The sequence below is a fragment of the Pteropus alecto genome, unplaced genomic scaffold, assembly GCF_000325575.1.
Source record: "Pteropus alecto unplaced genomic scaffold, ASM32557v1 scaffold67, whole genome shotgun sequence".
Lineage (NCBI taxonomy): Eukaryota > Metazoa > Chordata > Mammalia > Chiroptera > Pteropodidae > Pteropus > Pteropus alecto.
Window position 1 is genome coordinate 3,709,342 of NW_006441061.1, and position 25,325 is coordinate 3,734,666.

The following is a 25,325-nucleotide window of genomic DNA, read 5'->3' on the forward strand; positions in this document are numbered from 1 at the left end:
GATCTCCAGACCTCATTTAGATTTCACTAGGGTGTCATGTACTCGTGTGTGTGTGTGTGTGTGTGTGTGTGTGTGTGTGTGTGTGTGTGTGAGAGGGAGAGTTCTGTTTAATTTTATCACATATATAGGTTCAACGTAACCCCCACTGCAGTCAAGACACAGAGTTCCTCATTATTTTGGTTTTAAAATGGAAAGGCGCAGCTCCAGTCCTGGGAACCCTGGGTCCCAAGCAGACTGGATGATGGGTCACCCTGTTTATCACTGAACCTAGGTGGTGCTCTCCTTCGTGAGCTCACTTTGGGCCCCAGCCGTAGTTTTGGATCTGCCTCAAACGACCCCCTTTGTCAAATGGACACATTGGAGTCTCACACGGTGTTTACGGGTGTTCTCGTCAAGCAATAAACGTACTATACTCAGTGCTATTTTAGTAGATTTTACCTCCGGGTTCGCTTCCTGCTGCCCACTTTGAAAAGGCGGGCTGCGCTAGTTAGAGGAGCTGGAGTTGCGTGGGGGTGGCTTGTGAAAGTCTCTGTGTCCTTCCTTCCAGGGTCCAGACAAGGCTCGCTCCCAGCTCCTGATCCTGGACCGTGGTTTTGACCCCAGTTCCCCCGTGCTGCATGAACTGACTTTTCAGGCCATGAGTTACGACCTGCTGCCGATTGAAAATGATGTCTACAAGTAAGTGTTTACACCCGCAGGGACCGCAGCTTTAAGTTAGAGGAAACACCTCTAATTTAGGAAAAAGGATGTCATTACCCTTAGGAAAAGCAGGGGTGCTTTGATACCTGCAGTCTTTTCTGTGACTTCCCAAAATCCAATGGCATTTCTAGCTAGGGACTCGGGCGCCTTTTCGGGGAGAACAAGAACTTTAGATCTTCAGTTCACTTTCACGTCACCTCCGTCCGTAGCCCACTTGGATGTGTTAATGGCGATTTGGGCGCGTGTGCGTGTCTTATTCAGAGTTGAACCTTTTTAATTAAAGGTCATGAAATATGATGATAAAATATGTTAACAGGAGTTTCTTACTGAACATTATTTGCGGAGGAGCAGTTTTCTTCTTTATAAACAACATTTTTCTTGGTAACAATCATCAGAAATTTGGTTTCCAAAAACTAATTTTTCTTTCTATGGAAACAGACTGTGTTGTTCTCGTGTCATTTATTTTACAGCCTTAAGTGGTTTCAAAATGAAGGTTCTAAAAAGATGAGTGAACCTCTGCTCTTCTCCCTTTCGGTCCCCATCATTTTTGCTTTCCTGTAGATGTTCATGATTCCACGTGTAATCATATGCTGAGGGCCTGTCGTAAGTAGCTGCTACTAGAAGCTGTTTAGTCACCTTGAAGATGATCCCCAGTCCTTTTTCAGAGAGGGACAAGTGTAATCTTTGTCCTTTTTTAGTAACTGAACCCACCTATAACCTGACTTCACACCCTGAACCATGTGGCTCAGGTAGCGCTCCTGTCAGCTGACCCTGATGATTTTAAAACAGAGCTTTAAGTGAGTTGACCTTGATTGGAGCTTTGGGTCTCTCCCTGCCAAGTTACTGCTTGTACTGCAGACCTAATACAGACAGTGACACGTCAGATGGTCTCGGGGCTTGAGATATCATTCATGTGGACATCCATCAGGACTGTGGGCTTTTGTCCGTTAAAGACCAGAGGGGACCGGATGAATTTTGCGGGGCTGTCCTCTCTCTAGGTATGAGACGAGTGGCATTGGAGAGGCGCGGGTGAAGGAAGTGCTTCTGGATGAGGACGACGACCTCTGGATAACGCTGCGCCACAAGCACATCGCAGAGGTGTCCCAGTAAGAGCTCCTCCCTGTGCCCCCCTCCAGGGAGGGACATTTCTCCCCAAGTGCAGTTTCTGATACTCCGGGCAGCTTGGGCAGAGCTCATCAGTGGGTGGATTCGCTGCCTTGGCAAAGTCGCCAGCATGCTAACCTATGACAAGACGACAAACCCCTTCTGATCTGAGCTTCGGCTCCGCCAACTTCAGGAAGTTAGAGAATCCGTTCTGTGTTGCGGAGGGCGCTTAGAATTTTCAGAAAGCATTTGTAGCTCTGTCAGCAAAATGTGTTATAAACACATGTAAAGCGAGTGTGAGCCACTAAAAGATCCAGATGCCACTACATGCAGTTCTCTTTCATGTAATTGGTGTGCAGTCTTCCTCTCCGTTCATACGGAAAACTGCTGAGCGAGAACCGGTGTTTGTGGGCACTGCAGCTCCCGTGCTCTGAAAGTGTTTCAAAATGTTTCTGATATCTAAACATTGCTATAACACCTCGAAACAATTCTGTCTTTGCAGAAAGACACGTTCTGCTACATTGAGTTGGTGACATCCTCAGGAAATTCACAAGGAAGAGTGAGAATAGTCTGAGATAGCTCTGTTATTTAGAAGTGGTCTCCAAACTTCGGATTACTCAACTATAGAAAAGTGTTGATATACAGTTTCAGTATTTAAATTTATCTATGAATTAAAAATATGCTTTATTGTACTAATATATGTATTTTGCAGTATTTACAAAAACATGAATTTTAAAAGGATGAAGTAAAATAAACATAAATAGATGTCCTAATGTTTTCTTCTCGAATCAGCTCGTACACCCCACTCTGAGACCCTGGTTTAGAATGTTAGTTAGGAAAACAATATCTCTCTCTCCCCTCTTAGAAAATCACATTAAATGCATATCTTACTGGCAGGAAAAGTCCCCACATTTTCCTAAAGGAAGAATTCTGCATCACTCCTGTAGCTTCCACGTAGAGGTGCTTGATATTTCTTTGAAACTTAGCTGCCTCCTTCTGTCTTCCAGGGAAGTCACCCGTTCTCTGAAAGATTTTTCTTCTAGCAAGAGAATGAACACTGGAGAGAAGGTAAACCCCTACTAACGCTGCCATGCCCTCTGAGCCGATCCCCGCTTTCTCTCTAGGAGCAGCCAGGACACCTTCTCCGCCTAAGACTAGTGAGTGTGTGTGTGGGGGGGGGTCATAGTCCTCCCTGCATCTGTGATTATTTTGCCTTATTTTTGCATTCAAGATTGAGATCCAGAGCCCCGTTTTTTATATTTATAGAACTGCTTTTTGTTACTTGAGGATTCATATTTACTCTTTTGGATCATGATTCATTTTAAGCCAGAAGAACTGCGAAACTTTTTTTTAGCTTGTGGGAGAATTAGAATTCATGACCTAACTCACTTGGGCCTCTCCTTATCCTGACTGTTGATCAGAGGTGGTTGAAATGCAGCTCTGATTGTGTCACTCCCTTGCTCAAAACCATCTAGAACTTCGCGTTGCCAGCAGAATGCAGCCTGACCCGCGATGCGTCTCACAGCACCTGGGTCATCAGGCTCCAGAGACTCTGTGGTCTCACCTCTGTTTCCCTCCTGTCCCTGCCGCCTCGCTGTAGCCGCCCCTGAGTTCCTTGCCTGGGCCTTTGGCTCAGGTGTCATTTTATGGAGAAAAACTTCCCCGTTCTTCCCTAGACTAGTGGACTGGTGCGGTGCCTCTGCCCTGTACATCCACACTCTGATGCCTTCAAGGAGCGCTGATCCACTCAGTTGGAGGCCTCCACTGCTGGGCCTGAGCTCTGTGAAAGCAGATAATCTTTTTTCTTTTTTTCTTTTTTTTTTTTTTTTTTTTTTTTGGTCCTGTATCTGCAGCACTGAAAGGCGTCTGGCACGTAGTAGTAATTTAATACATTTTTGTTGGGTAGATGAATGGGATTAGGTGGGTCACACAGTTAAAAAGTAAACACATACCTTTCACCTGTCGGGATGCAGATTCCAGCCTTTTCTTGCCTCCTCCTGATTTTCCACCTCTCCACACGACCACAGCCTTTCTGCTGGGATGAACTATGAACTTGATACCGAGAGTGCTTGAGCTGAGTATGCAGAAAAGCAGTGGGCAGAAGAAAAATCATTCTTCCCTGGCAAGAATTATGCTCTCAACTTTCTAGTCCAATAAATAAAATATAATTGATAGACTTCAGAGTTCAGTTCCCCATCTATAAGATGGTCATAGTATTTGGATCAATACTGTTTTTGAAGCCAGAAGCCTAGTGATCTAAATACACGTGATCTTATGTTTAATGGATTCGTTTTGAGAGTTACAGAGCGTGCACTCGGGGAGCCCAGTACTGACTGCTGTCCTGTTCTTTGCCCACCCCGCTTGTCCCGCCTCTTAGATCAGGGTCATGTACTTTCCTTTCCTGTCACTTACAGACCACCATGCGAGACCTATCCCAGATGCTGAAGAAGATGCCCCAGTACCAGAAAGAGCTCAGCAAGGTATGGCGATTGAACATGACCGATTGGAATCATGGGTATAAATAGCTGCAAAAAGACTTCTCAAAGCCCAACTAAATCCATCGAAATCCATGGATTTTTAGGCATCTTCAATTTTTATTAGACAAAAATGGAAGGCCATGATAGACAGTTTATTTCCTATGACTTTCTTGTCACCTCTCCATCTTTTTTTCTCTTTACCCTTCCTGTTCCTCCCCTCATGGACCTCGCCACAGGGCTGCTTGAGTGTCATCATGACATGGCAGCTGGCTTCCCCGGAGTGAGTGACCTGAGAGAGAGAGCTAAGAAGAAGTCACAGTGCCCTTTATGTCCCGATCTGGGATAGCACACATCGCTTCCCCCACACTATTCATTAGAGTCACTAAATGTAGCCCACGCTCCAGGCTCCAGGAGAGGGGAACCACGCTCCGCCTGCTGGAGGGAGGAATATTAGAGAACTCATGGACCATCGTGCCACCCTACCCCCCATGAGGCCTTCCTCCTTCCTCTAGACTCTTTAGAATGTGATGTGTTTCTCCTCACACACAAAATTTAGCTCCGCCTGCTGGAGGGAGGAATATCAGAGAACTCATGGACCATCGTGCCACCCTCCCCTCCATGAGGCCTTCCTCCTTCCTCTAGACTCTAGAATGTGATGTGTTTCTCCTCACACACAAAATTTCCTGCCTTGCGGTGTTTGTGTATCAGCCTGAACACATGTTTCATTTCCTTTGTGAGGCTGGAGACTCCTTGGTGCCTAGCCCAGTGTTTATACGTCGTAGGTGCTCGGTAGATATTGCATGAATCGGTGAGTAATTCCTTTATCACAAACTCTGCTTTTTCCTAGTATTCGACTCACCTGCACCTTGCCGAGGACTGCATGAAGCATTACCAAGGCACCGTGGACAAGCTCTGCCGGGTGGAGCAGGTAGGACTTTTTCCTTCTCGTCCTGCCATGCCCATTTACCCAGCTGAATTTTAATGTCTGACCTTGACTATCCTGCAGAATCATAGGAAATAGAGATGGGAAAGCCTGCTAGAACGTGTTGTCTCACCTCTCTGGAGCAAGTGCCGTCCGCTCTCGATGGTAGGGACGAGACTGGTCTGGAATGCCGTGCCTTTTGGATTTTGCATGCCTGGCTTTCCAAAGGCTCCGTTTTCCCCAGAGTTGTTGAAGGGAGGTGTATGGAGCTCTGAGCCCTACGTGGACAGGGCTGGCTGAAGTTTACGTTCGGAATGTGTTTCCTCCTGCCGTGGCCACACCAGCTTTGGAGACCTAGGGGCTGGAGGGGGGATAGTGCAGTAACAGGTCAGATTTACACACAGCCTCACCGGTCACAGTTAGGACTGTAAGTTGAGAGTTGGAGATTTGAGTTCTGTCTCTGTCGCTGATTTGTTTGATGTGCCAGTTTCTCTCCGCTTTATTTTCCTCATCTGCAAAGGGAAATAACAGTGCTGCCACAATTTTCGGGAGTGTGTGTGGAGTCTGTAATCCTGGCCCTCCATTCCGCAAGTGTGGTGACAGTGCTCAACTAGGATCCGCTTCTAAGGGAAGAGAGGGCATTAAACAATCCTGAAGCCTCGGCGGAAGCTCCCTCCTCACAGGAAAAGCAGCCCGAGGTCTCAGTGTGAAGCTAGGATTTAAGTCTTCTGGTTTGATGTGACAGGCTTAGGTTTGTAAGAGCTGTTCTGATTCATTGTCCCCCTTCTAAGGGGAAGCCGCCCTGCTCAAGTCCATCGGTTTCACAGGTGACGTCAGTAAACACAAGGTGTCCTCTCCAAAGGAATTTGACCATCCAGAGAATAGGTTATCCGTAGATCAGTAAAAATGCGATTGGGATTCATCCTTGGAAGTTTAAATTTTTTCAGAAGTGCTCAGTATTTTTGTTGAAGCGGTTACATTTTAGTTGACTTTTAGAGAATTGGAATCAGGTCTTGCTGAACAAATGTCTTTTGAGGCTGGTGGTGGGACTGAGGTGAAAGGGCCTAGGAGAGATGCCCTGCTTTCCTCCAACCCGGACTGGGAAGAGACCATGAACTTGAGATCGTGATTGTTATGGACTCCTCAGAGCAAAAAGGAACCATTCAGGCAACCCCAGTAAAGCCACAGAGGGAGTTACAGCCGCTGGCCTCTGAGAGCAAGACCAGATGGTTCTTGATGAGCTGAGACTGCCATGCTGCTCTCTCTGCCTGTCGAGAATGGGTCTGACTCGTAAAACGGGGCCGGCAGACTATTACTTCATTCTCTTTCATCTTCATTTCTTTTGGGAACTCATTCTTTTTCCTCCTCACCCTAGAATTGGTTGGAAGATTAAAAGCAGAGACTAAATACCTGTGTAGTTAAAACTCAAAAAGCATATCCTTAGTGCCAGGGGAAGCAGAGTGGGAAGAGTCGAGCGAGGCAGAGGCACCTTAAATGCCAAAGCCCTTCCTGTGTGGGACTGTGTCCCTCTAAGCCCTGGTCCCTCGGCAGGGCTTTGTACCTCTGGAGGACCCATCAGGATTAAAGCTTTCCCTGAGGAGCCAGGGCGGGTACACTGGCCCTCGCCTGAAGCGAACAGCTGTCTGGCAGATCGTTGTGGTTTCTGTGTTTGGAAAGTGAAACCTAGAGCTCTATTCTCACTGATGCTCTGGAAAATAGTCACCTGCATCGTGAGAGGGGACGTACCCATCAAAGACTTCCCCTAACCCAGCCGCAAGTCCCAGACATTTACAGACCAGCAACTTTCTAATAGTTACCACCTATCCAGACTGTCGCCAGGAATGGGGCCAGCGTGCTGTGTTTCTGCAGGACCTGGCCATGGGCACTGATGCCGAAGGGGAGAAGATCAAGGACCCCATGAGAGCCATCGTCCCCATTCTGCTGGACGCAAATGTCAGCACTTACGACAAAATCCGCATCATCCTTCTGTACATCTTTCTGAAGAATGGTATGAATGCTGGATGGAGATGAGGCCCGCTGGGAGAGCGAAACCAGGGTAGAAAAGTGGTTGAAAAGACATGGAAAAGGGAAGGAAGCGTATTTATCAAGATGACCCTAGGGGCTCTTTACGTTTGGGGAAACGGAACGTAAGCAAAGCAGTTACAGCTAGAGGCCGAGTGTCCCCGAGTAATTCCAGGTTAACTGGTGGCATGGGGCTATGGAAGGGGGGAGTGCGGGGGAGCAGGGCGAGCCCTTAAAGCAGGGAGATCTGGCTGCCTTGTTAGAGCATTTCTGCCAGAGACTTTTAACTTGCACATTTGTAACTGTGCCTTTAAATAACTGATTTTTACCCACATGATAGTTGCCATAAGTGCCCATTGTGCAAAAAGTTGGGCACAGAGACTCTCTTGACCAGGTTGATTTTGATGTGGGCAGAGATGGCTAGAAACAAGGCAGAGAGGGAAGCAGAGAACACGAGGGGCAGTTTCTGATGGTCACAGCGGGGACAGAGTGGTGGGGGCGGAATCGGAATTCTGATCTCATCCTTGTTTTACAGTGAAGTCGATGCAATGAGCAGATTAATTTCCCCTAATCTAGAGGAGGAAAAGGGTCACCGTCCCTCCCAGGCGCTTGGCTCTCCTTCTGAGTGTGTGATGCGTGTTGGTGGGCATGGTGACCGGGGGTTTTGTCCTCTCAGGCATCACTGAGGAAAACCTGAACAAGCTGATCCAGCACGCCCAGATCCCACCGGAGGACAGTGAGATCATCACCAACATGGCGCACCTCGGGGTGCCCATCGTCACAGATGTAAGGGGCCAGCCCTGTGTGTGGGGACGGCAAGGCAGGATGGAAGCTGCGGGCTTTATCTCCTCCCCTAACTTCCTTAAGGCAGCTTATGATACACACACTCAACATCGAGAAAGAGAAAACAGATAAATCAGAGGAATAAAGATACAGAGGTGTGAATAAAATAGTGGTTTAGCGCGCAGAACCCAGATATGCCCACCAAGGAGTCACATACGGTCAGGAAAGCTGAGCTGTGTCTGTGAGCCGGCCCACAGTGGGGGTCACACTAGCTTCTTCGGGTGAGTCTAGCTCTGCCTTTGGACACTGAGACCCAGCATCATCGGTGAGGGTGGGAATCGACACTTGGCATCAAGCAGTTTTGTGTCTCCTGCACTGGCAGTGGTTTAGGACCAAGTCAGGGCAGGTTGTCTGGGAGGCCTGACCATGCCCTGAGCCCTAGGAGGCCCCGGGACTGAAGGAAGAGGCCCGAGCACTCTTCAGAGCACCCCACTAGGAGCTGCACCGGCGGGAGCCCCACTGTGCACTTGCTTCCTGTAGGGAGTCAGCCCACATGACAGTGCTAACAAAGCTAGGGTTGCAGACGCACCCCGTTTAGAATCTTGGAGCCAAAAACTCTTTTCTGGAGCCACCAGCCCAGAGGCCTGTAACTGGCGTTTTCAGACCCTTGTCCACAAGAAAACCCAAAGTGAGAATGGAGATGATTCCTTCGGTACCTCTTGCGCTCCTGAAACAAAATCAAAGAATGTCATATTCAAAGTAGTAGTTTCTCCCATAATTGATAGCAAACTACTTTTTTTTAACTAGCTGGATTTTTTTTTTTTAAGTGGCACTCTTATATTTGACCCACATTTGCCATTTTCATGGCTTTAAAGAACAGGTTTGCTCCAGGTTCCTAAAAGGGACATATTTTTGGCTTCTCCAGGGAAAACGTCCGCCTACTCATTCCTTTTTGCCAGTGCTGCCTCTCTGAAGGGGGTCCTTGGGAGAGAATTCCCAGAGGCCAGCAAGGCGACCTGGGGCCCGGGCATCCCCCGACTCGGTCTAACCGTGCATGTGTTTGCATTCAGTCCACGCTGCGTCGCAGAAGCAAGCCAGAGCGGAAGGAGCGCATCAGTGAGCAGACCTACCAGCTCTCGCGGTGGACCCCGATAATTAAGGACATCATGGAGGTCAGTGACGGCGGCTTGGAGAGCGTGGAGTGGGGCAGCCAAGGCCCGTGGGCTTCCAGCTTTGCCTTCCATCAGGTGGCGGCAACACCGCATAGTGTTTGCATCCAGGTCTCCAGAACTTTTTCGGGCCACAAAGCACATCTTGTCCTGAGGGCTTATGAAGAGCAGTCCCAAGAGACTGCCCTGTGCAGGTCCCCAGGGTCCCTATGATTTAGCCCTGTTAGAGTCCCTTCGATGGTCCCGCACCCAAAGGAACCAAGCGTAGCACAGCATCTAAAGGTCCAGTGAGTAATGAGTTCCATGCCGAGGCACAGGTGTGCTGTGCGGACACCTCTGCAGGTGTGAAAAGGTCTCCTGAATGTGACCCCAGCCTGCCCATCCCCTCCTCCAACTGCTCCCCTCCCTCCATCCTCCATGCCAACCAGAGACCCTACCAAACATATTTCTGCCTCTGCTCTTCTGTCCAGACCCATTCCTTGTCCAGAATGTTCTCACTCTCCTTTCCACTTCCTGAATCCTGCCTTCCTTCAAAGGCCCCATCGCGTCTCAGTGTTCCCACACCCCACCCCAGAGAGGCTTCCCCTGGACTCCTGCAGCACGTGTCGGGGGCTCTTCATGTATGTGTGCTGCTCGGTGTTCCAGGTCATTTTACACCTTGGACCTGTACGCTCAGCCAGAGTGTCCTCTGGCACCACACCTGGGCACAGGTGTTTCATCTCTGTAAGGTGTCCCTGTGGCGTCCCTCCCCTCTCCTTGTAGAGCAAGGAGACCCTACGTAGAACCCTACCCTGCTAGATTTTTGGAGAGGGATTGGAGGTAATCTGTCTGACTCCTGCACTTCACAGGTGCATAGAACTAGGATCCCAAGAATCAGGGATCCCCAACCCCCGGGTCATGGACTGGTACTGGTCCATAGCCTGTTAGAAACCGGGCCACACAGCAGGAGGTGAGCAGCAGACGAGTGAGCGAAGCTTCATCTGTATCTGCAGCCGCTCCCCAGCACTAGTAGCATCACCTCCTCAGCTCCACCTCAGGTCATCAGGCATTAGATTCTCATAGGAGCCCTGGTCCCTTGGTGCCAAAAAGGTTGGGAACCGCTGCTGAGGATAAAGGGACTTGCCCAGGATCCCTTTGTTAATTCATAGCAGTCCAGGTGTTTGTACTAAATTGTATGTTAAAATAAATATATATTAAATACATATAGTGAGTCAGCTTTCTATTTTTAAATCCCGTAAAGTCGAAAGGATGGGTGAACATAAGACATCTAGAAGCCAATTACATTTCTTTGCTTGATACAGTAGATAAACCCAACCCCTGTCTATTCCCTCCTTTGTTCTCTGCTCCCTTTTTCTGCCCCTCCTCCTCAGCCCCCCAAAAGCGGCATGTGTAGGTGTCACATGGTAGCTGTTAGTGGGAGTGCAGATCTCGAGGCAGCGGGAGGTGGGTAGCCGGAGGCCACCCACCAGATAATTAGCCCCTTGGAAAACTGAGGGCGGCAGGCTTCTCTTGCATGAGACACTCTGCCTGTGCCTAGTTTCTACAAGCCTGATGGCAAGTATTAGGAATTTTTAGACAGAATGCAACATTTATAATCTCATAGAATGTAAAAGTGGGGGGAGAATAAATTAGAGGGGAAACAAGAAAAGTCAGTGCAGTTTTTTTTTAACTTCTCTTCAAGAGCAGACCTACAGACCTACTCAGTATATTAGCCGGGTAGGAAGCGTCTGGTCCGTGCCGAGCACTGCACCGGGCACCTGCAGCAGGCGGCAGGGGAGGGGACTCTGGTCGTTGCAGACCTGGCCGTGGTTTTCACTCCGTGACTTGTTCTTCAGATCTTCTCACCTGGGTTCTCACTGCCCTTTACAAACAGGCGGCAGACCTAACATCAGCCTCTTTTCTTTCCAGGACACTATTGAGGACAAACTCGATACCAAGCACTACCCTTACATCTCTACCCGCTCCTCTGCCTCCTTCAGCACCACCGCTGTCAGGTAGGCGGGGGTCCCTGAGAAGCAAGGGGGCAGTAAGTGGGGCTGGCCCTGGCTGGGCGTCAGCTGCCTGGTAGTCTTGTGATGCTGTACGACCCCTGAGGACCCTCCCGCTGTTCCCATGATGGCCAGAGTGCAGGCCAAGTCCTTACAGCCGCCGTGAGGCACGTCCCCCTCCGGCTTCTGTTCCTCTGTTCCTCCCCCGTCCCTTCTCCTGTCTGAGTTCAACCATCCCAGGTCCTCGCTCTTCCCTGATCGTGCCAGGCTTACTTGTGCCTCAGGACCTTTGTTCTTACTTTCCGGGCCGCCTGAAATGATCTGCCCCCAGGTGTATCTGCATGGCCTGCCTCTTACCTCCTTCTGGTCTTCAATCAAGTATTACCCGTTATGATGTTCCCTAACCACCTGTTTAAAATCACAGTGCACCAGCGTTCCTAGCAGCAGAATTCATAATCACTCCAAAGTGATTGTGAATGCTGCTGAAATGACCCAAATGTCCATCAACTGGTGAATGATGGAACATGGTAGATTCATACAATGGAATAGTATTTAACCACAAAAGAGAATGAGGTGCCCATTCATGCTACGACGTGGGTGAACCTCGAAACAGTATGCTAAGTGAAAGGAGAGATCGCAAAAGGTGATTGTATGATTCCATTTGCGTGAAACGTCCGGAACGGGGAAATCTGTAAAGACAAAGTAGGTTAGTGGCTGCCAGGGGCTCGTGGGGGCGGAGGAATGGGGGATGACAGCTCATGGGTACAGGGTGTCTTTTTGGGATGATGAAAATGATCTAATATTGACTGTGATGATCATTCACAATTCTATGATTATACCACAAACCATCGAGTTGTACACTTCAATGAGTGATCTGTACGATACGGATTGTCACTCGATAAAGATATTATGGAAAATAAAAATATTGCAGCCTCTCCACAACACTGTTCATCTCCCTTCCCTACTTTATTTTTCTCCACAGACGACACCACTGCCTAGTGTACTATGTGTTTATTTTGTTTACTGCCAGTCTCCCCCGACTAGAACGTCCGCCTCGCGAGGGCAGGGATTTGTGTGTTTTATCCTCGGTGCGTAGAACAGAACCTGGCACATAGCAGATGCTCGGTGTATCGGCTTCCCTTTGGATTGATGAGTGGATTTTAGTTATTAATTAAGAAGGAGGTGAATACGTCATCTGCACAGAGCCACGTTTCTCAGACGCATTCTCCGTGGTGATGCAGACGATGGAAGTGTGGCTGCCTTGGGTTTACTGGGTTTCCGCCCTGTGCCTGGCGATGATGCACAGACACTTCCCAGCTTCAAGGAGTAAGCAGGGAGCAGTCGGTCCCCGGGCCCCCCGCTCCGTGTGTTCTTGGTTGCCCGCAGCACCTTGCAAGGCCTGCGTTTGAAATTCTCTTCCTCTCGTTCTCCGCCTTCCCATAGTCATCCAGAAACTGTTGCTGCTGTGCTCTGCGGGTGACATCTCCATGCGCCCATCCGTGGGACTCGAAGGCCTGCAAGCGCGTTTCACCTCCTGACTGTCTGTGCGGTCTAGGTCCCTCCCTGATACACAGCGCCATCTGGTACCTTGCCCGAGCCAGGGTGCTGCTGAGTTTTTCTCTGACAGCGAGAGCTTCGCTTGGCTCCTGAGAACAGTCAGGCCGAACACATGAGCTTGGACCTGAGTCGCGCCGGGGGGCACCCCGTGGCACTGTGTAGCGTGCAGTGGAGCCCGGGACTAGCACCTGAGGACATGCGCCTTCGTCCCTCTTCTCGTACTTTCCCCGCCCATCTTCTCTCCTGCCCCTCCTAACACGTTCATTTCCAGGCCTTTTCCGGAGGAGCAGAGGCCTGTGTGGCACATATGGCACACATGTGACACATTTGTGCACCCCCTCCGATGGCAGCGGAGGCCAAATGTTTATTGCCGACATGGGAATAAAATGCAAGCCCCCAGGTAGTGTCCCACCCCAGCTGGGTGGCGCTGGCAGAACGTCCAGCGGTTGTTCAGGCGAAGAAAGTGACTGAGGGTCTCCATGTTGGCCCACGTGGGTCCCCGGTGCCTTTGAGATTTGGAAAGAGACTATGATGCTCGTGGCCATTTAAGTCAGGGAGAAGGGCAGAGAGTTCACTGGCCAGAGGAGACTTGCTCTCCTCATTTTGTTTTGAGTTTTGTTTTGTGTGCCCCATTTTCTTAACTGGGAAACAACCCATTTCTCATTTCTAAGGTAAAAGTCCCTTGAAGAAGCCCAGTAGCAGAGGGGGCACCTCTGGGGAGTGAGGGAACTGAATCGAAACACATGTGTCTCAAGAAGCAATTCAGTGTCGCTTCTCCTGGGAAGCCCTCCCCAGTGACGCCAGGACAGCACCAGAACGGCCCTGCCCTGTGACGCCTGTCCCGTGACACGGAGCTCCCCTCTACCGTGGCACAACCCTTCCTTCTCACCAGCCTCTGCCCCACCCCGGTTTAGCCGTGAGCCTTGGTGGGCAAGGGCTGTGACTCCCTCAGGCTGGCTCCTCGGGGCTGAATCAGCCCCAGTCCAGTGAGACACACAGTACACGTTTGCGCAGTAAAGCCAGGCCTTAGACTGTGTCGTCACTGCTCACGGCCAGCAGAGTGTCCCAGACAGGCCTAGAAAAACATGTACAGCCGGGGGTGGACACCTAGACGAACGTCATGGCGCGTGAGGCTGTTGAACTTAACATGTCAAACTTTGAAGCTGACCTGAACCTGCCTGCCGCCTGCGGGCTCTGAGAGGTCAGCGAGGTCACAGTGCGGGCGCTCTCAGTGACTCTTCTCCCAGGAGCCAGAGCACCGAGGTTTTGCACTGCAGTTCATTCAGAATGCTTACTAAGCACCTACTCTGCTTTGGTCACTGGTGTGCAGACAAATGTGCAAACGAGTCACAGAGGTATGCAGTTACAAGTACTGTAAGAGCATATACACATAATTAATCTCTCTCTCTCTCTCTCTCTCTCTCTCTCCCCCCCCCATCCGCCCCCTTCCCTCTCCTCCTGCCCCCAGTGCCCGCTATGGGCACTGGCATAAGAATAAGGCCCCGGGGGAGTACCGCAGTGGTCCCCGCCTCATTATTTTCATCCTTGGGGGCGTGAGCCTGAATGAGATGCGTTGTGCTTATGAGGTGACCCAGGCCAATGGAAAGTGGGAAGTGCTAATAGGTGAGTGGGCATGTTTTCTAGAGGGAAGGGGCTGCTTCACCGCACTCTGACTCCATTCCACGCTTCGGTGTTCCGTTCCGTCTTCAACTCGCCGTCGCCCCTGCAGAGCTTAGTCCTAGGCCCGTTTGTGGCAGAAGCTAAGAGCGAAGGCTTCCTTCCTCGAGCCTGCGCTGTCTCTTCCTGAGAGGCAGCTGCATGTGCTGGAAGGTGCCAGACCACAGACTCCAGCAGCCCCAGGCTCCCTCTCTGCTCTGCCATTGCCCAGCGGGTCACCTGGAACAAGCGCCCCACCTCTCCTTACCTACCAGATGGGGTTGAGAACACCCACTTACAGCCTCGAACCGGGCCTGAGGCGAGACTGTTCGTGTCCTGGCATTGCGCCTCACGCCCAGAATTTGCTCGGTGAATGGGAGTTAAATCACGACCCGCTCCTTTACCTGCCAGTTGGGGTCGGACAGACATGGCGTGCAAGCAGATACTGCCCGAAACGTAGCAGCCCGACTGCTGGACTCTGCTAAGGGTGCCCCCCAACCTGGTCCGATAGCTTTCTGGGTCTGTCACACCCTGTCTGGTATTTCCCGTTGGTCTTCCCGAAAAAAAGGAAGCAACTCACACGAGCTGACTTAATGCAGCAGGAGAAGGGCCCCCTCCTTTTTCATGCCTGTAACAGCTTTCCCAATTTCTAGGGCTGGAAGAGAAAGAGTAAACTGAGAAAAACCTTGCTTTTTCCAAATGCCTTCCTTTTTATCCCGTCTTGCCCTTAACAAAATGGAGTAGCACCTGCCCAAGTGCCTCCTGATGTTGATTGGCAAGAGGCTGTCAGCACATACCCGGGCCAGGTCCCGACCTTTCCCATTATCCCGATAAGGTATGTCAGTTTTATACCTCCACTTTGGGGTGACCAAGTCACAGTGCCCCCCCCCACCCAGGCTCTCAGAGCGAGCAGATTCTACAGACCAGTCTATATGGCCGTTCCAGCTGGACCTGCCACTGTCTGCCACCTTCTAGATACCGCCATTCAGTGGGGAGATGGACATCTGCCCCCCACAACTCCCTGAAGCTTCCCCTGTCTGGTCGCCATTTCTCCCTGTCCTGTTTCTTCCTTTTTGTTACGTAGGCCCCTGCGACGAAACTCCCTGTCCCCTGCTTGCATACGTGTTGCACTCACGTGTGGGTGACTCTCAGCCCAAACGCAGCCTTCCTGGGCAGAAGCTGTCATAGCCAGGCCCAGGGGAAAATCTCCCTCTTCAGCTTCGGCCCTGGCCTGAGGCTCCCCGTCGGGCAGTGGGAACCTGGGGAGACAAAGTGGTCCGTGAAGATCTGTGGAGGGGCCTCGCAAAGACAGCCGACGTCCGCCCTGTGGCCTCCCCTGCTTTGTGCATGCCCGCTGTCCTTGCAGTACGCATGCGTGCGTGTGCATGTGTGTGCGTGCGTGTGCGTGCACGTCTTGCTTCCGCGTACCTCATTGGCTGCCTAAAATGTAGGCCTAAGTTGGCATGTTCCTGTGACGTACCTTTGTTCAAGCAGTCAGCTGGCCTCTGTTCTCCCGCAGGTTCTACTCATATTCTTACTCCCACCAAATTTCTCATGGACCTGAGACACCCCGACTTCAGGGAGTCCTCTAGGGTATCTTTTGAGGATCAGGCTCCAACAATGGAGTGAGAGCCAAAGAAACAAAGTAAAAGCAGCTTATTACACAAAAGAAACTCTTCCACTCCGAAGGGTTTTCTTTGATTATTCCGTCACTCTTTTTCTTTTTCCCTTTTTAGTTTATTATTTATTTGATTTTTCTTTAACAAGAAAATGCTTGCAGTTCTTAACACCGATTGAAAATGTGTCCGATGCCACCTTCACGCACCTGCCCCGGGAGCCTCCGGCTCCGGCTTGTCAGCTCCCTCATGCCTTGGGTTCCCTGCCGCTCACCCGACAGCGGCAGCCCACTGGGTTTTAAACCGAGAATGAGAATGGCTGCTACGCACAGTCCTCCAGCCGGGGCTGGAAGTTGAGGGATGCCAGAGGCGCGGCGCCCCAGCCTGCGGGCCCGGGGGTGAATTCATGAGCACCAGGCAGAGAACACATTGTGTGTCCTGGTTGGGACGCGGTATGAGAACTTGAGAGTGAGACCAGCAGGTGTTTGAGGGACAGGGCCAGTCATGTCCAAGAAGGCAGAAGCACTGTGGCGATGCCCCCAGGCACCTGACCGTGGGGAGGACCGTCAGAGTAGACTCCAGGTCAGAGGTAGTTAGACACGTCAATGCCCTTTTCCCGGGACAAGCACTTATCCCAAGGCAAAATTTCTAAGGGGTAACAGGGCCATAAACCACCATTATTTGGTGAGCTCCAGCCACCCACAGAAAGAGCTCATGTCTCATGTTCCTCTGAGGAAAACAGAACTTAATAGTCATTTGCTCCTCCAGTAATTGCTTTTACTTTAATTCTCCTGTGATCTTTTCAAGACTGGAGCACTCACAGCTAGAACTTAATAGTCATTTGCTCCTGTGATCTTTTCAAGACTGGAGCACTCACAGCCCCCTCTCCAACCGAAGCCTCTCGGTAAGAGCTGAGAGCCTTTGGGTAGGAATCTGCTCTTAGCACTGTGAGCTCTTCGAAGGAGCGTCCTCTCTCCCCGCACCCGGGTACCTTACCCCGCACCGGGAGCCCACTGTCAGGTGGATCGTCCAGATTCATTCTTCACTCCTTCCTCTCTCTTTCCATCCTTCATATGTGCTGGGAACCTTGTCTAACGAGTTTGGAAGACTGATATAGAAGACCCCCCTGCAGTGTTAGTCATGCCCTAGCTTCGTGACCCATTCTGTGGCAAGGCCGCGTTTTGTGTCCCTGACTTGGTATACTCCATTCACAGTGAAAGCACCCCCTCCCCCTGGGCTGAGCCATGGCCCAGTGAGTCTCACCCTGTGAGTTGCCTATGAGCAGTGGCAAAACCTGGACTCTGGCCCCAGCTCTGCCACGAGCACCTGTGTGACTGTAGGTCATCCCCACCTCCTGGGCCACAGTGTGTGGAACACAGGGAGGCTGGGTCATAGGGCCCCAAGCCTCCTCTGAGCTCTGACCATCCATAATTCAATAATTGATATTGGCGACCCAAACTGTGACCCTCGCTTGCACACTCTGGCGATCCTCAGGGGAATGGTCCATCAGACCCTTAGGCGATGTGAGAAGGTGCTCATTTGTGGGGAGGGAGTGCACTCATCCACAAAGGACCTGCTCTAGAGGCCAGAACAGGAGGCTACGTTGATCTCCTCTTTTTTTCTTGGGGGTGGAAGAGGGAAGGCTCCCCCAGGGCGGTAATAGCAAGTGGTTGTGAACCAGGACTCTGGCTGACTGTGGCCCTGGGCTGCCCTCCTCCAGAAAGTGAGGCCAGTGGAGCATTGACTAAAAGCAATTGTTAAATAATGAACGTTTAGAAGCACCTCGGTAGGTTGATAATCAGAGATATCTAGTTCTCTGTGCAGATGGCAGGTGGGTGGACCGTGTTTGCTGCTAAATGGACTTTGAGACAAATGTTGAGGCTGCAGCAATAACACCACTTGCAAGCTCCGAAAGAATCACAAACCCAGACCCCAAGGGCTCCTGCTTAGGACTCACTCTGGGTTCCCTGCTTCAGAAGTCTCCTTTGCCAACTGTTGCCCTTTGTTGTAGGTTCCGTCAGCAGAGAGGGTCTCAGCTGCCATCAGAGCAGAGAGAACATGAGTAGACTCTGGTTGTGCATCCCTGGCTTCTGAAATGCTTTGTTGCTTTTTAGAAAGTTCAGTTAAGAAAAAGCGAGGACCAGAGCCCTAATGTCAGGGAGCTCAGAAAGCAGATTAAAGTTCGACTTGCCCCTTCCGGCGTGATCGTCCAGGTGACCAGAGACTCGGACTGTGCAAAATGTTAGAGAACCAGGGATGTCTTCGCCCAGATATCGCTATTTTCAGTAACGTAGCTTCAAAGAGAATATGAGTTTTCCCGCTCAGCAGCGATTGAGTGTGTCCCCAGCAGGCCCCCGTGCATGGGTGCCCGTGCCTGGCTGTTCTCCCAGCGCCTCCCTCTCCTGGAGCTGGGGCCGGCTCCCCAGGGCTGGGTGAAGGGGAGTGGGTGTGGCCAGCTGCACAGCAGATCCCACCCAGCCTCATCGTAATCCCCACTAGGCACTTATCCTCCAGGTTGTCTGAGAAATGAAATCTGTTGATTAGATCTTCACCTCTACACTCCGGGTGACTTATTAAAAGTACTGGTCATTAGAGAATGTCCAGAGGCTGTCAGAAGCTAATGAAGGGATTGGAAGGCTGGGGAGACCTATTATATGGCACTTAGACTTGGGAAAAAGTTTTGGGTTTTTTTTTATATTGAATATTTTGCTTTATTCCAGATTGGGGTCAGACAAGTTTCATTTTTCAGCGGGGCTCAGATCTTTGAATCTGAATTCAGAGCCAGCCAATTGCCCAGCCGCTGTTTAAGTACTCACTCGCCTGTCCCCTCCTGGGGTCAGGGGGCCACAGGATGCCCAGAACTGAGACTGGTGGCCTAGCTTCTGGGCCTGGCTGCGAGCAAGCACTCCACTGCTCTGGGCTTCATTCTCCCATCTGTGGGCCGGACCTCTGTGTTCCAAACCTGGAGGCCGGCACACTCACCTGGCTGCCCCGAGATAGACACATTTCCAGGTGGCTCCCTGGGTCTTCTGGGTCCATGGGTCTCTTTCAGCTGAAGCAGCTGATCTGTAAGAACTCATCCAATTTTCAGATTCTGTTAGTGAAGAAAGAAGGATTTTGTCCTAGCAGAGCTCGCTGTGTCTGGCCCACAGCTTCGAGTCTTCTGGATGGCTTTGTTTTTGGAGACCATCCTTCCCATCTCACAATCTTTCGGTTACGTAGAATAAGAGGGACCCTCAGAGCAGTGGAACCCACTTGCTGTTCGATGTGGTCAGCCACCTGTGGGTTCAAAAGGAGAACGTTTGCAAAGTGTGGATTAAACTCAACCCTGCTCACTTTGCAATGTTTTTAATGGTGAAAAGCTGGACTGAGGGATTAAAGCAGTACAGACGATTGGCTCTCAGGTACTTCGGGTGAACACCAGCTGGCCCGCCCTTTAAAGAGACCAGGTGAGGGAAGGCCCAGGAGTGTGCGTGCCTGCTGCAGAGAGTCCTAGAAGCCTCGTGAGTTGTCCGATACGCCTGGTCCTCAAAATTTTCTTCTTTTAGTCAAAGACTGGGAACGACAGATGGTCAGTAATCAGATATTATCAGGAAATTCTAGAGCGTGGGTTCCTTGACCCCTTTTGGCCTCCCCCAAATCCTGAATTCGCATCGAAGCAAGGGTAGGGAGCGCTTCGGGTATGGGAATCTGGTCAGAAGCCCCCTTCAGATTTTTCCTCTAAATCAGGTCTGCTTTCCTCTATCCTAGAACTCAGTGGACAGCTGGGAAGGAGAGCGTTAGGGACCGTTTTCTCCGGCATGTGCGCTGCCGTTGCCTTTACTTGGGAAGCTGCTCAGCCAATCCCTGCACAGCACCTGGTGCTGCTTCTCAGGGTGTAGGCACACAGACTGCATCGAGTGGTGGTTGGAACGCCCTCTTTCTGGCAGTGGTTCACTGTTCAGAATTGGGGAACGTATGTCCTGCTTCCCCATTTGTAGTGCAGCCTTTGACTTTCCTTAGGACTTGAGGGGAGACTGGTAAGGTCACCAAAATGAGTGTCCTTTGGGGAAGAGGAGGTGCCATAACACCACCCAGGGACATACTGCTGAAACCTGTGTCACATTTGCAGAAGGAGCCTCAGGTCTGCAGAATAATGAGTCAGCTTTAGAGCGTGGGGACTGGTGCCTGCTGCGTGGGCATCACACTTGGCACCTCTGGGAAGTAGCAACTCAGAGCAGTGGCTGGGTTTCTGGGCTTGAACTGCAGAGAACAGCGTACTGGAAGAGGCCCCTCACACTGGAGGGGGTTCTACAAGTTTTCTGCCAGTCTAGACTGACCAGGAAGGTCCAAAGCCTGGAGTCCCAGCAGTCCCAGGTCAACCGAGCAAGTAGTGGTCAAAGGTGCAGGGACCCTGGTGTGTGGAGTCACACCCAGCCAGCCAGCCAGAGCCTTCCGCCTGCCCTCGGGGCGGGAATCTGGCATCCTGGGCTCTCCGTCCCCGTCCCCCTCGTCCCGTGAAGGCCCGTCCCCTTGCCCGCATCTCCAGGGAGGCACATTTTCAAGTACGGATCTCTTTTGTTCAGTTCTCTCCCACCAGGATCTCTTTCTTTGAAGCCCACTGCTGCATGCGTGCAGGCCTCATGCTCACACACCAGTCACTTCTGTTCTGTTTGAGTAAGTCCATGTCCGAACCACACGGTCCATGCATCTTTCCTTACCGCACTTACTCGATCTCTCTCTCCTTATGAAAAAGGACTTCATTTATTATTTTTTATTTTTTTATTTTTTGCAGTAGAACTGTATCTAATTCCATTAGCTTAAATTTTTGCAAGCATTTTTAATCTCTTACAATGCGCGGTCTCTGCAAGGTAAGGCCTCAGGTACCCCAGCCCTCCCCCCTTTCACACCTGAGGTCCCACCCACCGTGGCAGTACCAACCAGCGGGCTCCGGAGGTCAGTGGCTTCCCCCAGGGTGCCCTGTCCGTCAGCGTCCTCCCTGCCGGGCACCATTCTTTCCACACAGGCCCGCTCATACTCCTTCCCCATTCCCAACCTTTACCCCTGCCGTATGGTCTGGAATTTCTCTCCCTGGCTTTACCGTGAGTTCAAAACGCAGCTGCCCCTTCCCCCAGCAGATGGCGCTGAGCCCTGAGGGACAGTGTGCGCCTCCTTTGGTACAGCCTGGAACCCTGCCCGAGCCAGAGGACGTGTTTTGTTTATCCACAGTCCCAATGTCTCCCATACCTGTGGTGACAGTCCCCAACCCCAACCCCAACCCCCTCCCTGCTTCCACTGACCAAGATCAGGGTGGGGGCGGGGGAGCGGATGCCGGTCTGGGGATCTAGAAGAGCAGGAAGGAGGAAGTGTTCGGAACAGAGCCCACAGGCTCACTGTCTTTTCTGCCTCCCCCAGGATCCACGCACATTCTCACCCCACAGAAACTGCTGGACACGCTGAAGAAACTGAATAAAACAGATGAAGAAATAAGCAGTTAAAAAAATAAGCCTCCCCTCCAAACCCCGAACCCTCTTTCCCCCAGCGCTCCGCAGCCCTGCCGCTGACCGCCTTGGTTACTTTGCTGGCCCTCTCCCTCCGGGCCTCCCCAGCTCTGCACGCCTGGCCGGCGCTGCCGCCACTGCGTTCTCGTGTTCAATGATGCCCTCTTCTCGTTTGAAACAAAAGAAAATAATGCATTGTGTTTTTTAAAAAGAGTATCTTCTATATGTATCCTAAGAGGAGAAGTTCACGTGGAAGTGGCACACTGCAGGAGAAGGTTCGGAACTGTTTAGAATGAATGGACACCTTCTCCCCGTTAGTCACGATTCCGTGACCTTGTACATAGCCCAGTGTGACATGCGCGCATCGCTCGAGTATGAGAAGGTAGACGCTTGGTTGTTTTTCAAAACCCGTCTTGAGTTGTTCCTGTTCTTGTTGGGACTCACAGAGATGTCTGCTCCAGGAGTATTTCAAACTGAGGTTCAACCTGTGGCCTTCACTCCTCCTAACCCTCAGTGCCTGCTGTCGTTCAGATAAGCCGGGAAGTGAAGGCCAGGCATCATCTCGGGAGGTCTGAGCTGGCACCGACCTCTTTGCTTTCCCCAGTGGCTCATGCCCCTGATGCTGTGGCTGTGGGCGGGGGCTGAGGTGTCCACCCGAAGTCAGGCTGGGTGCCAGCTGGTGTCCAGCCTGTCACAGGACCCCCCACCCCGGCCCGTGTCCACAGCACTGTGATCCTGAGGGAAGGCATTCTGCAGTCTTAAGTCACCGTGCCCAGACAAGTGAGGAGTGAGCTCCCACTGGGGACCCCTGTCTCTTGGAGAAGCGGGTAGGCCTGATCCCTTTGACCAGACCCCTTCCTTCCCAGGCGTCAGCGCCATCACCTCTTAGCAGGGGTGTCAGCAGCCTGGGTCAAGTTCAAGGGTCAGGAATGGACTAGAACAGAATGGGTTCTGCAGGCTGCTGGTCAGAGGGCCCCTTCCTGTAGAGAGTGTCTGTCCCCTGAGACATCAAACAGCCGGAAGAATAGCCCGTCGGTTTATTCAGACCTTTTCCCACTCAGGTTATCCTCAGTTTAAGATACTTCGTAACACTTTAATTTTCGTAGTGCCAGGTCATATGTCGTTGTGCTTGTAAGAGAAAATGGTCATTCTATTCTTTGTATCAAAACTTAGCTGTATAACACTTAGCTCTAAAGCAAAAATTACAGAAGCCCGTGCAGACAGGATGTCTCGCCGTCCGCAGATGCGGCCGTGCTCGCTCTCCGCGAGCGAGTGCACCATTCGTCCTGCTGCTGTTGTCGGTTAATATAAAGACAGTGGAAGTCACAAAAACGTCCCCTGCCCAGCCCCCCACCGCCCTTTAACCCCTGCAGACCGTGTGTATATAACTGTCTCGTGACGTCGTTGCAAACGTGGTGTATGCTAGTTCAATGCGCCCCCCTTTCCTTTCGGAATATGTTCCTCGCCCGCCCGGTAGCTGCATCGTGGTGTTCTCTTCCCGAGGCTCTGAAATCTCCCCTCTGCACTCAGATTAGTTTTCAGGTCCGTCTCCCTTCTCCCCCTTAAGATAGCGATCTTATTTCCTTAGGACAGAACTGTAGGTACTTGCATTGGTTTGTTTCTTACTGTCACGGCTTGTTTTGTCCCCTCCCCCTCGACCAAACTGCTCATGCTTCAGGACCTTGTCTGTCGAACACGTTGGTTTTTTCTTTCTGTTATTTATATAAAAATAATTTATCAAAAGGATATTTTAAAAAAGCTAGTCTGTCTTGAAACTTGTTTACCTTGAAATTATCAGAATCTCAGTGTTTAAAGGTATTGAAGCACAAACATGTATCATCTCTGTACTGTTCTGTACTAAAGCACTCGAGTCTAATAAATAAATAAATCAGCGCCCATCACGGTGTCCAGAGTGACTCGAGTCTGGTCTTACTGCGGGGAGCGGAAGCAGGAAGGCTTCAGCACTGGCCCATGGCAGAGGAGACCAGCCGCCTGGCGTGGCTTGGAGTCTTCTGGACCCAGGTCACTGTTACTTGCATTGGGATCTATAGCTCTCTCACGTCTGGGGACAATCCGTGAAGCGTGTCTTGGGCCCCTGGCAGCAGCAGGGCACTGCCTGTAGACTAAGTAGTTCTTCCATTGCCCGCTTTCTCCCTATCTAGAATGTCTCTATCGCAGAGGACGCAGGGCTCTGCCTTTGCAGATGCTCCCTGCTTGAGCACTTGGTGACGGTGTATTTGGGGCATGCGACGAGGTCACTTTATCAGTGTCCCTGCTCCCCTCCGTTGCAGCTGCCACATCCTCCAGCCTTCTAATGAACGTCTCTCCAGATCAGAAGATGGTGCCCGTCCTGCTGGTTTCGAAGGCTGTTCGTGACCTGGGGAGACTGATGAGCTTCACCTGGCCTGGGGAGCAGGCCCTTAATTAGGGTTGCGGTCACACTGAAGACCTGCGGGAACACTGGGCACGGGGAGTGGGGCTTTGTCTTGCCTCCAGTTACTCATTCACATCCCAGTCTCCATAGCATGAGGAAACCTGACAAGCCAAGGCCAGTCGGTGGAAGCTGCACCTCCGCGACACGGCTGTTGTCTGGTGAAACTTACCTTGAGGCAGATAAGGATGACAGTGACCATTTATTGAGTTCCTGCTCCATGTCGGGCCCCACACAGCCCTTGTCTGTTGGATGCGTCCCTTCCAGTTTACAAATGAGGAAGCTAAGGCTCAGAGAGAGACAGTAACTCACGAAGCTCCCTTCAGCTGGGGAGCATCAGACGTTCATTGTCTTACATCAGCAGCTGCTTCACCGGTAACCAAAACGCCTTGGAATGAGATCCAAGATCAGAACTTTTAAACTCTAAATTGTTCTATACTGAGTTTACATTAAAGCAAAGTAAATACTGTTTGCTCCTTCCTAGGGCCGTCTGTTCCCACCAGGCCCACAGAAGTGGCTTGTAGTCTCCCTCTCTGATTGTTTTTGACATCCTTTGCCTCAGGGTCCCTGACACCTCTCTCCATTCCACCTCACTTCCTCCCAATGGCAGATAAGTCTGGCCCTTGCTATGCCCCTGGCAGAAGTCCTGGTTCCCCGGTGACACAGCACAGGTGGAGCCTGCAGGTCGTTCCTCCCAAAAGTTTCCAAAGTGTTCAATATTCTCAGAGGGGTAGAGGTTTCTGAAACAACCCAAAGCAGATAGCGCTGAATCAACTGAGCGTCGTAAACAAGACAGGTCCCTGAGCTGCAGCCAGTCACTCTGCCTTTCCAGGGACCCTGCTGAGGGGCCTGTACACCCACCTCGGTGTGACACCAGGCATTTGTTCCTGGAAGGCAGAATGGCAGAGTGACTAGGAGCACAGATCTCAGCATCAGGCAGGCCTGGCTCAGATCCACGTGACCTCGATAGGAACTGTGTCCCCTCCTGGGAGTGATGCTTGTGAAGCAGTGATATTGAGCTGAAGTATTGCTGGGTGTAGAATTCTTGGTTGACCGTTTTTCTTTCCACGCTTTGAGTGTCATTCTACTGCCTCTGGCCTCCAAGATGTCTCGTAAGAGGTCAGCTGATAATCTTATCAAGGAGCCCTTGCGTGTGATGAGTAGTTTCCGTATTGCTGCTTTCAATATTCTTTTGTCTTTGTCTTTCTCCAGTTTGTGATGTGTCTAGGTCTGAATCTCTTCTTCAGCCTGAATCTTCTTCAGCCTGGAGTTCATTGAGCTTACTGGGTGTGCAGGTTAATGTTTTTCATCAACTATGGGAAGTTTTCAGCCATTTTTTTTCTTTTTTAAAAAATTTATTTATTTTAATTAGTTTCAAGTATACAGTACATTGGTTAGACATCTATATAGTTCATAAAACG

At 51.0% G+C, this 25,325-nt stretch overlaps 1 protein-coding gene across 1 annotated transcript in view; it reads left to right on the forward strand.

Moving 5' to 3' along the window:
* The window catches only part of STXBP1 (syntaxin binding protein 1), a 41,498-nt gene extending 18,115 nt beyond the window's left edge, over nt 1–23,383 (forward strand). Inside the window, exons 9-19 of the mRNA XM_025051240.1 lie at nt 527–678; nt 1,698–1,805; nt 2,811–2,871; nt 4,218–4,283; nt 5,128–5,208; nt 7,072–7,210; nt 7,901–8,010; nt 9,078–9,179; nt 11,085–11,170; nt 14,190–14,344; nt 21,388–23,383. Coding sequence (XP_024907008.1) covers nt 527–678; nt 1,698–1,805; nt 2,811–2,871; nt 4,218–4,283; nt 5,128–5,208; nt 7,072–7,210; nt 7,901–8,010; nt 9,078–9,179; nt 11,085–11,170; nt 14,190–14,344; nt 21,388–21,470 — 1,143 coding nt within the window. The 3' untranslated portion in view covers nt 21,471–23,383. The remainder of the gene's footprint in view (nt 1–526; nt 679–1,697; nt 1,806–2,810; nt 2,872–4,217; nt 4,284–5,127; nt 5,209–7,071; nt 7,211–7,900; nt 8,011–9,077; nt 9,180–11,084; nt 11,171–14,189; nt 14,345–21,387) is intronic.
* Nucleotides 23,384–25,325: the final 1,942 nt, after the last annotated feature.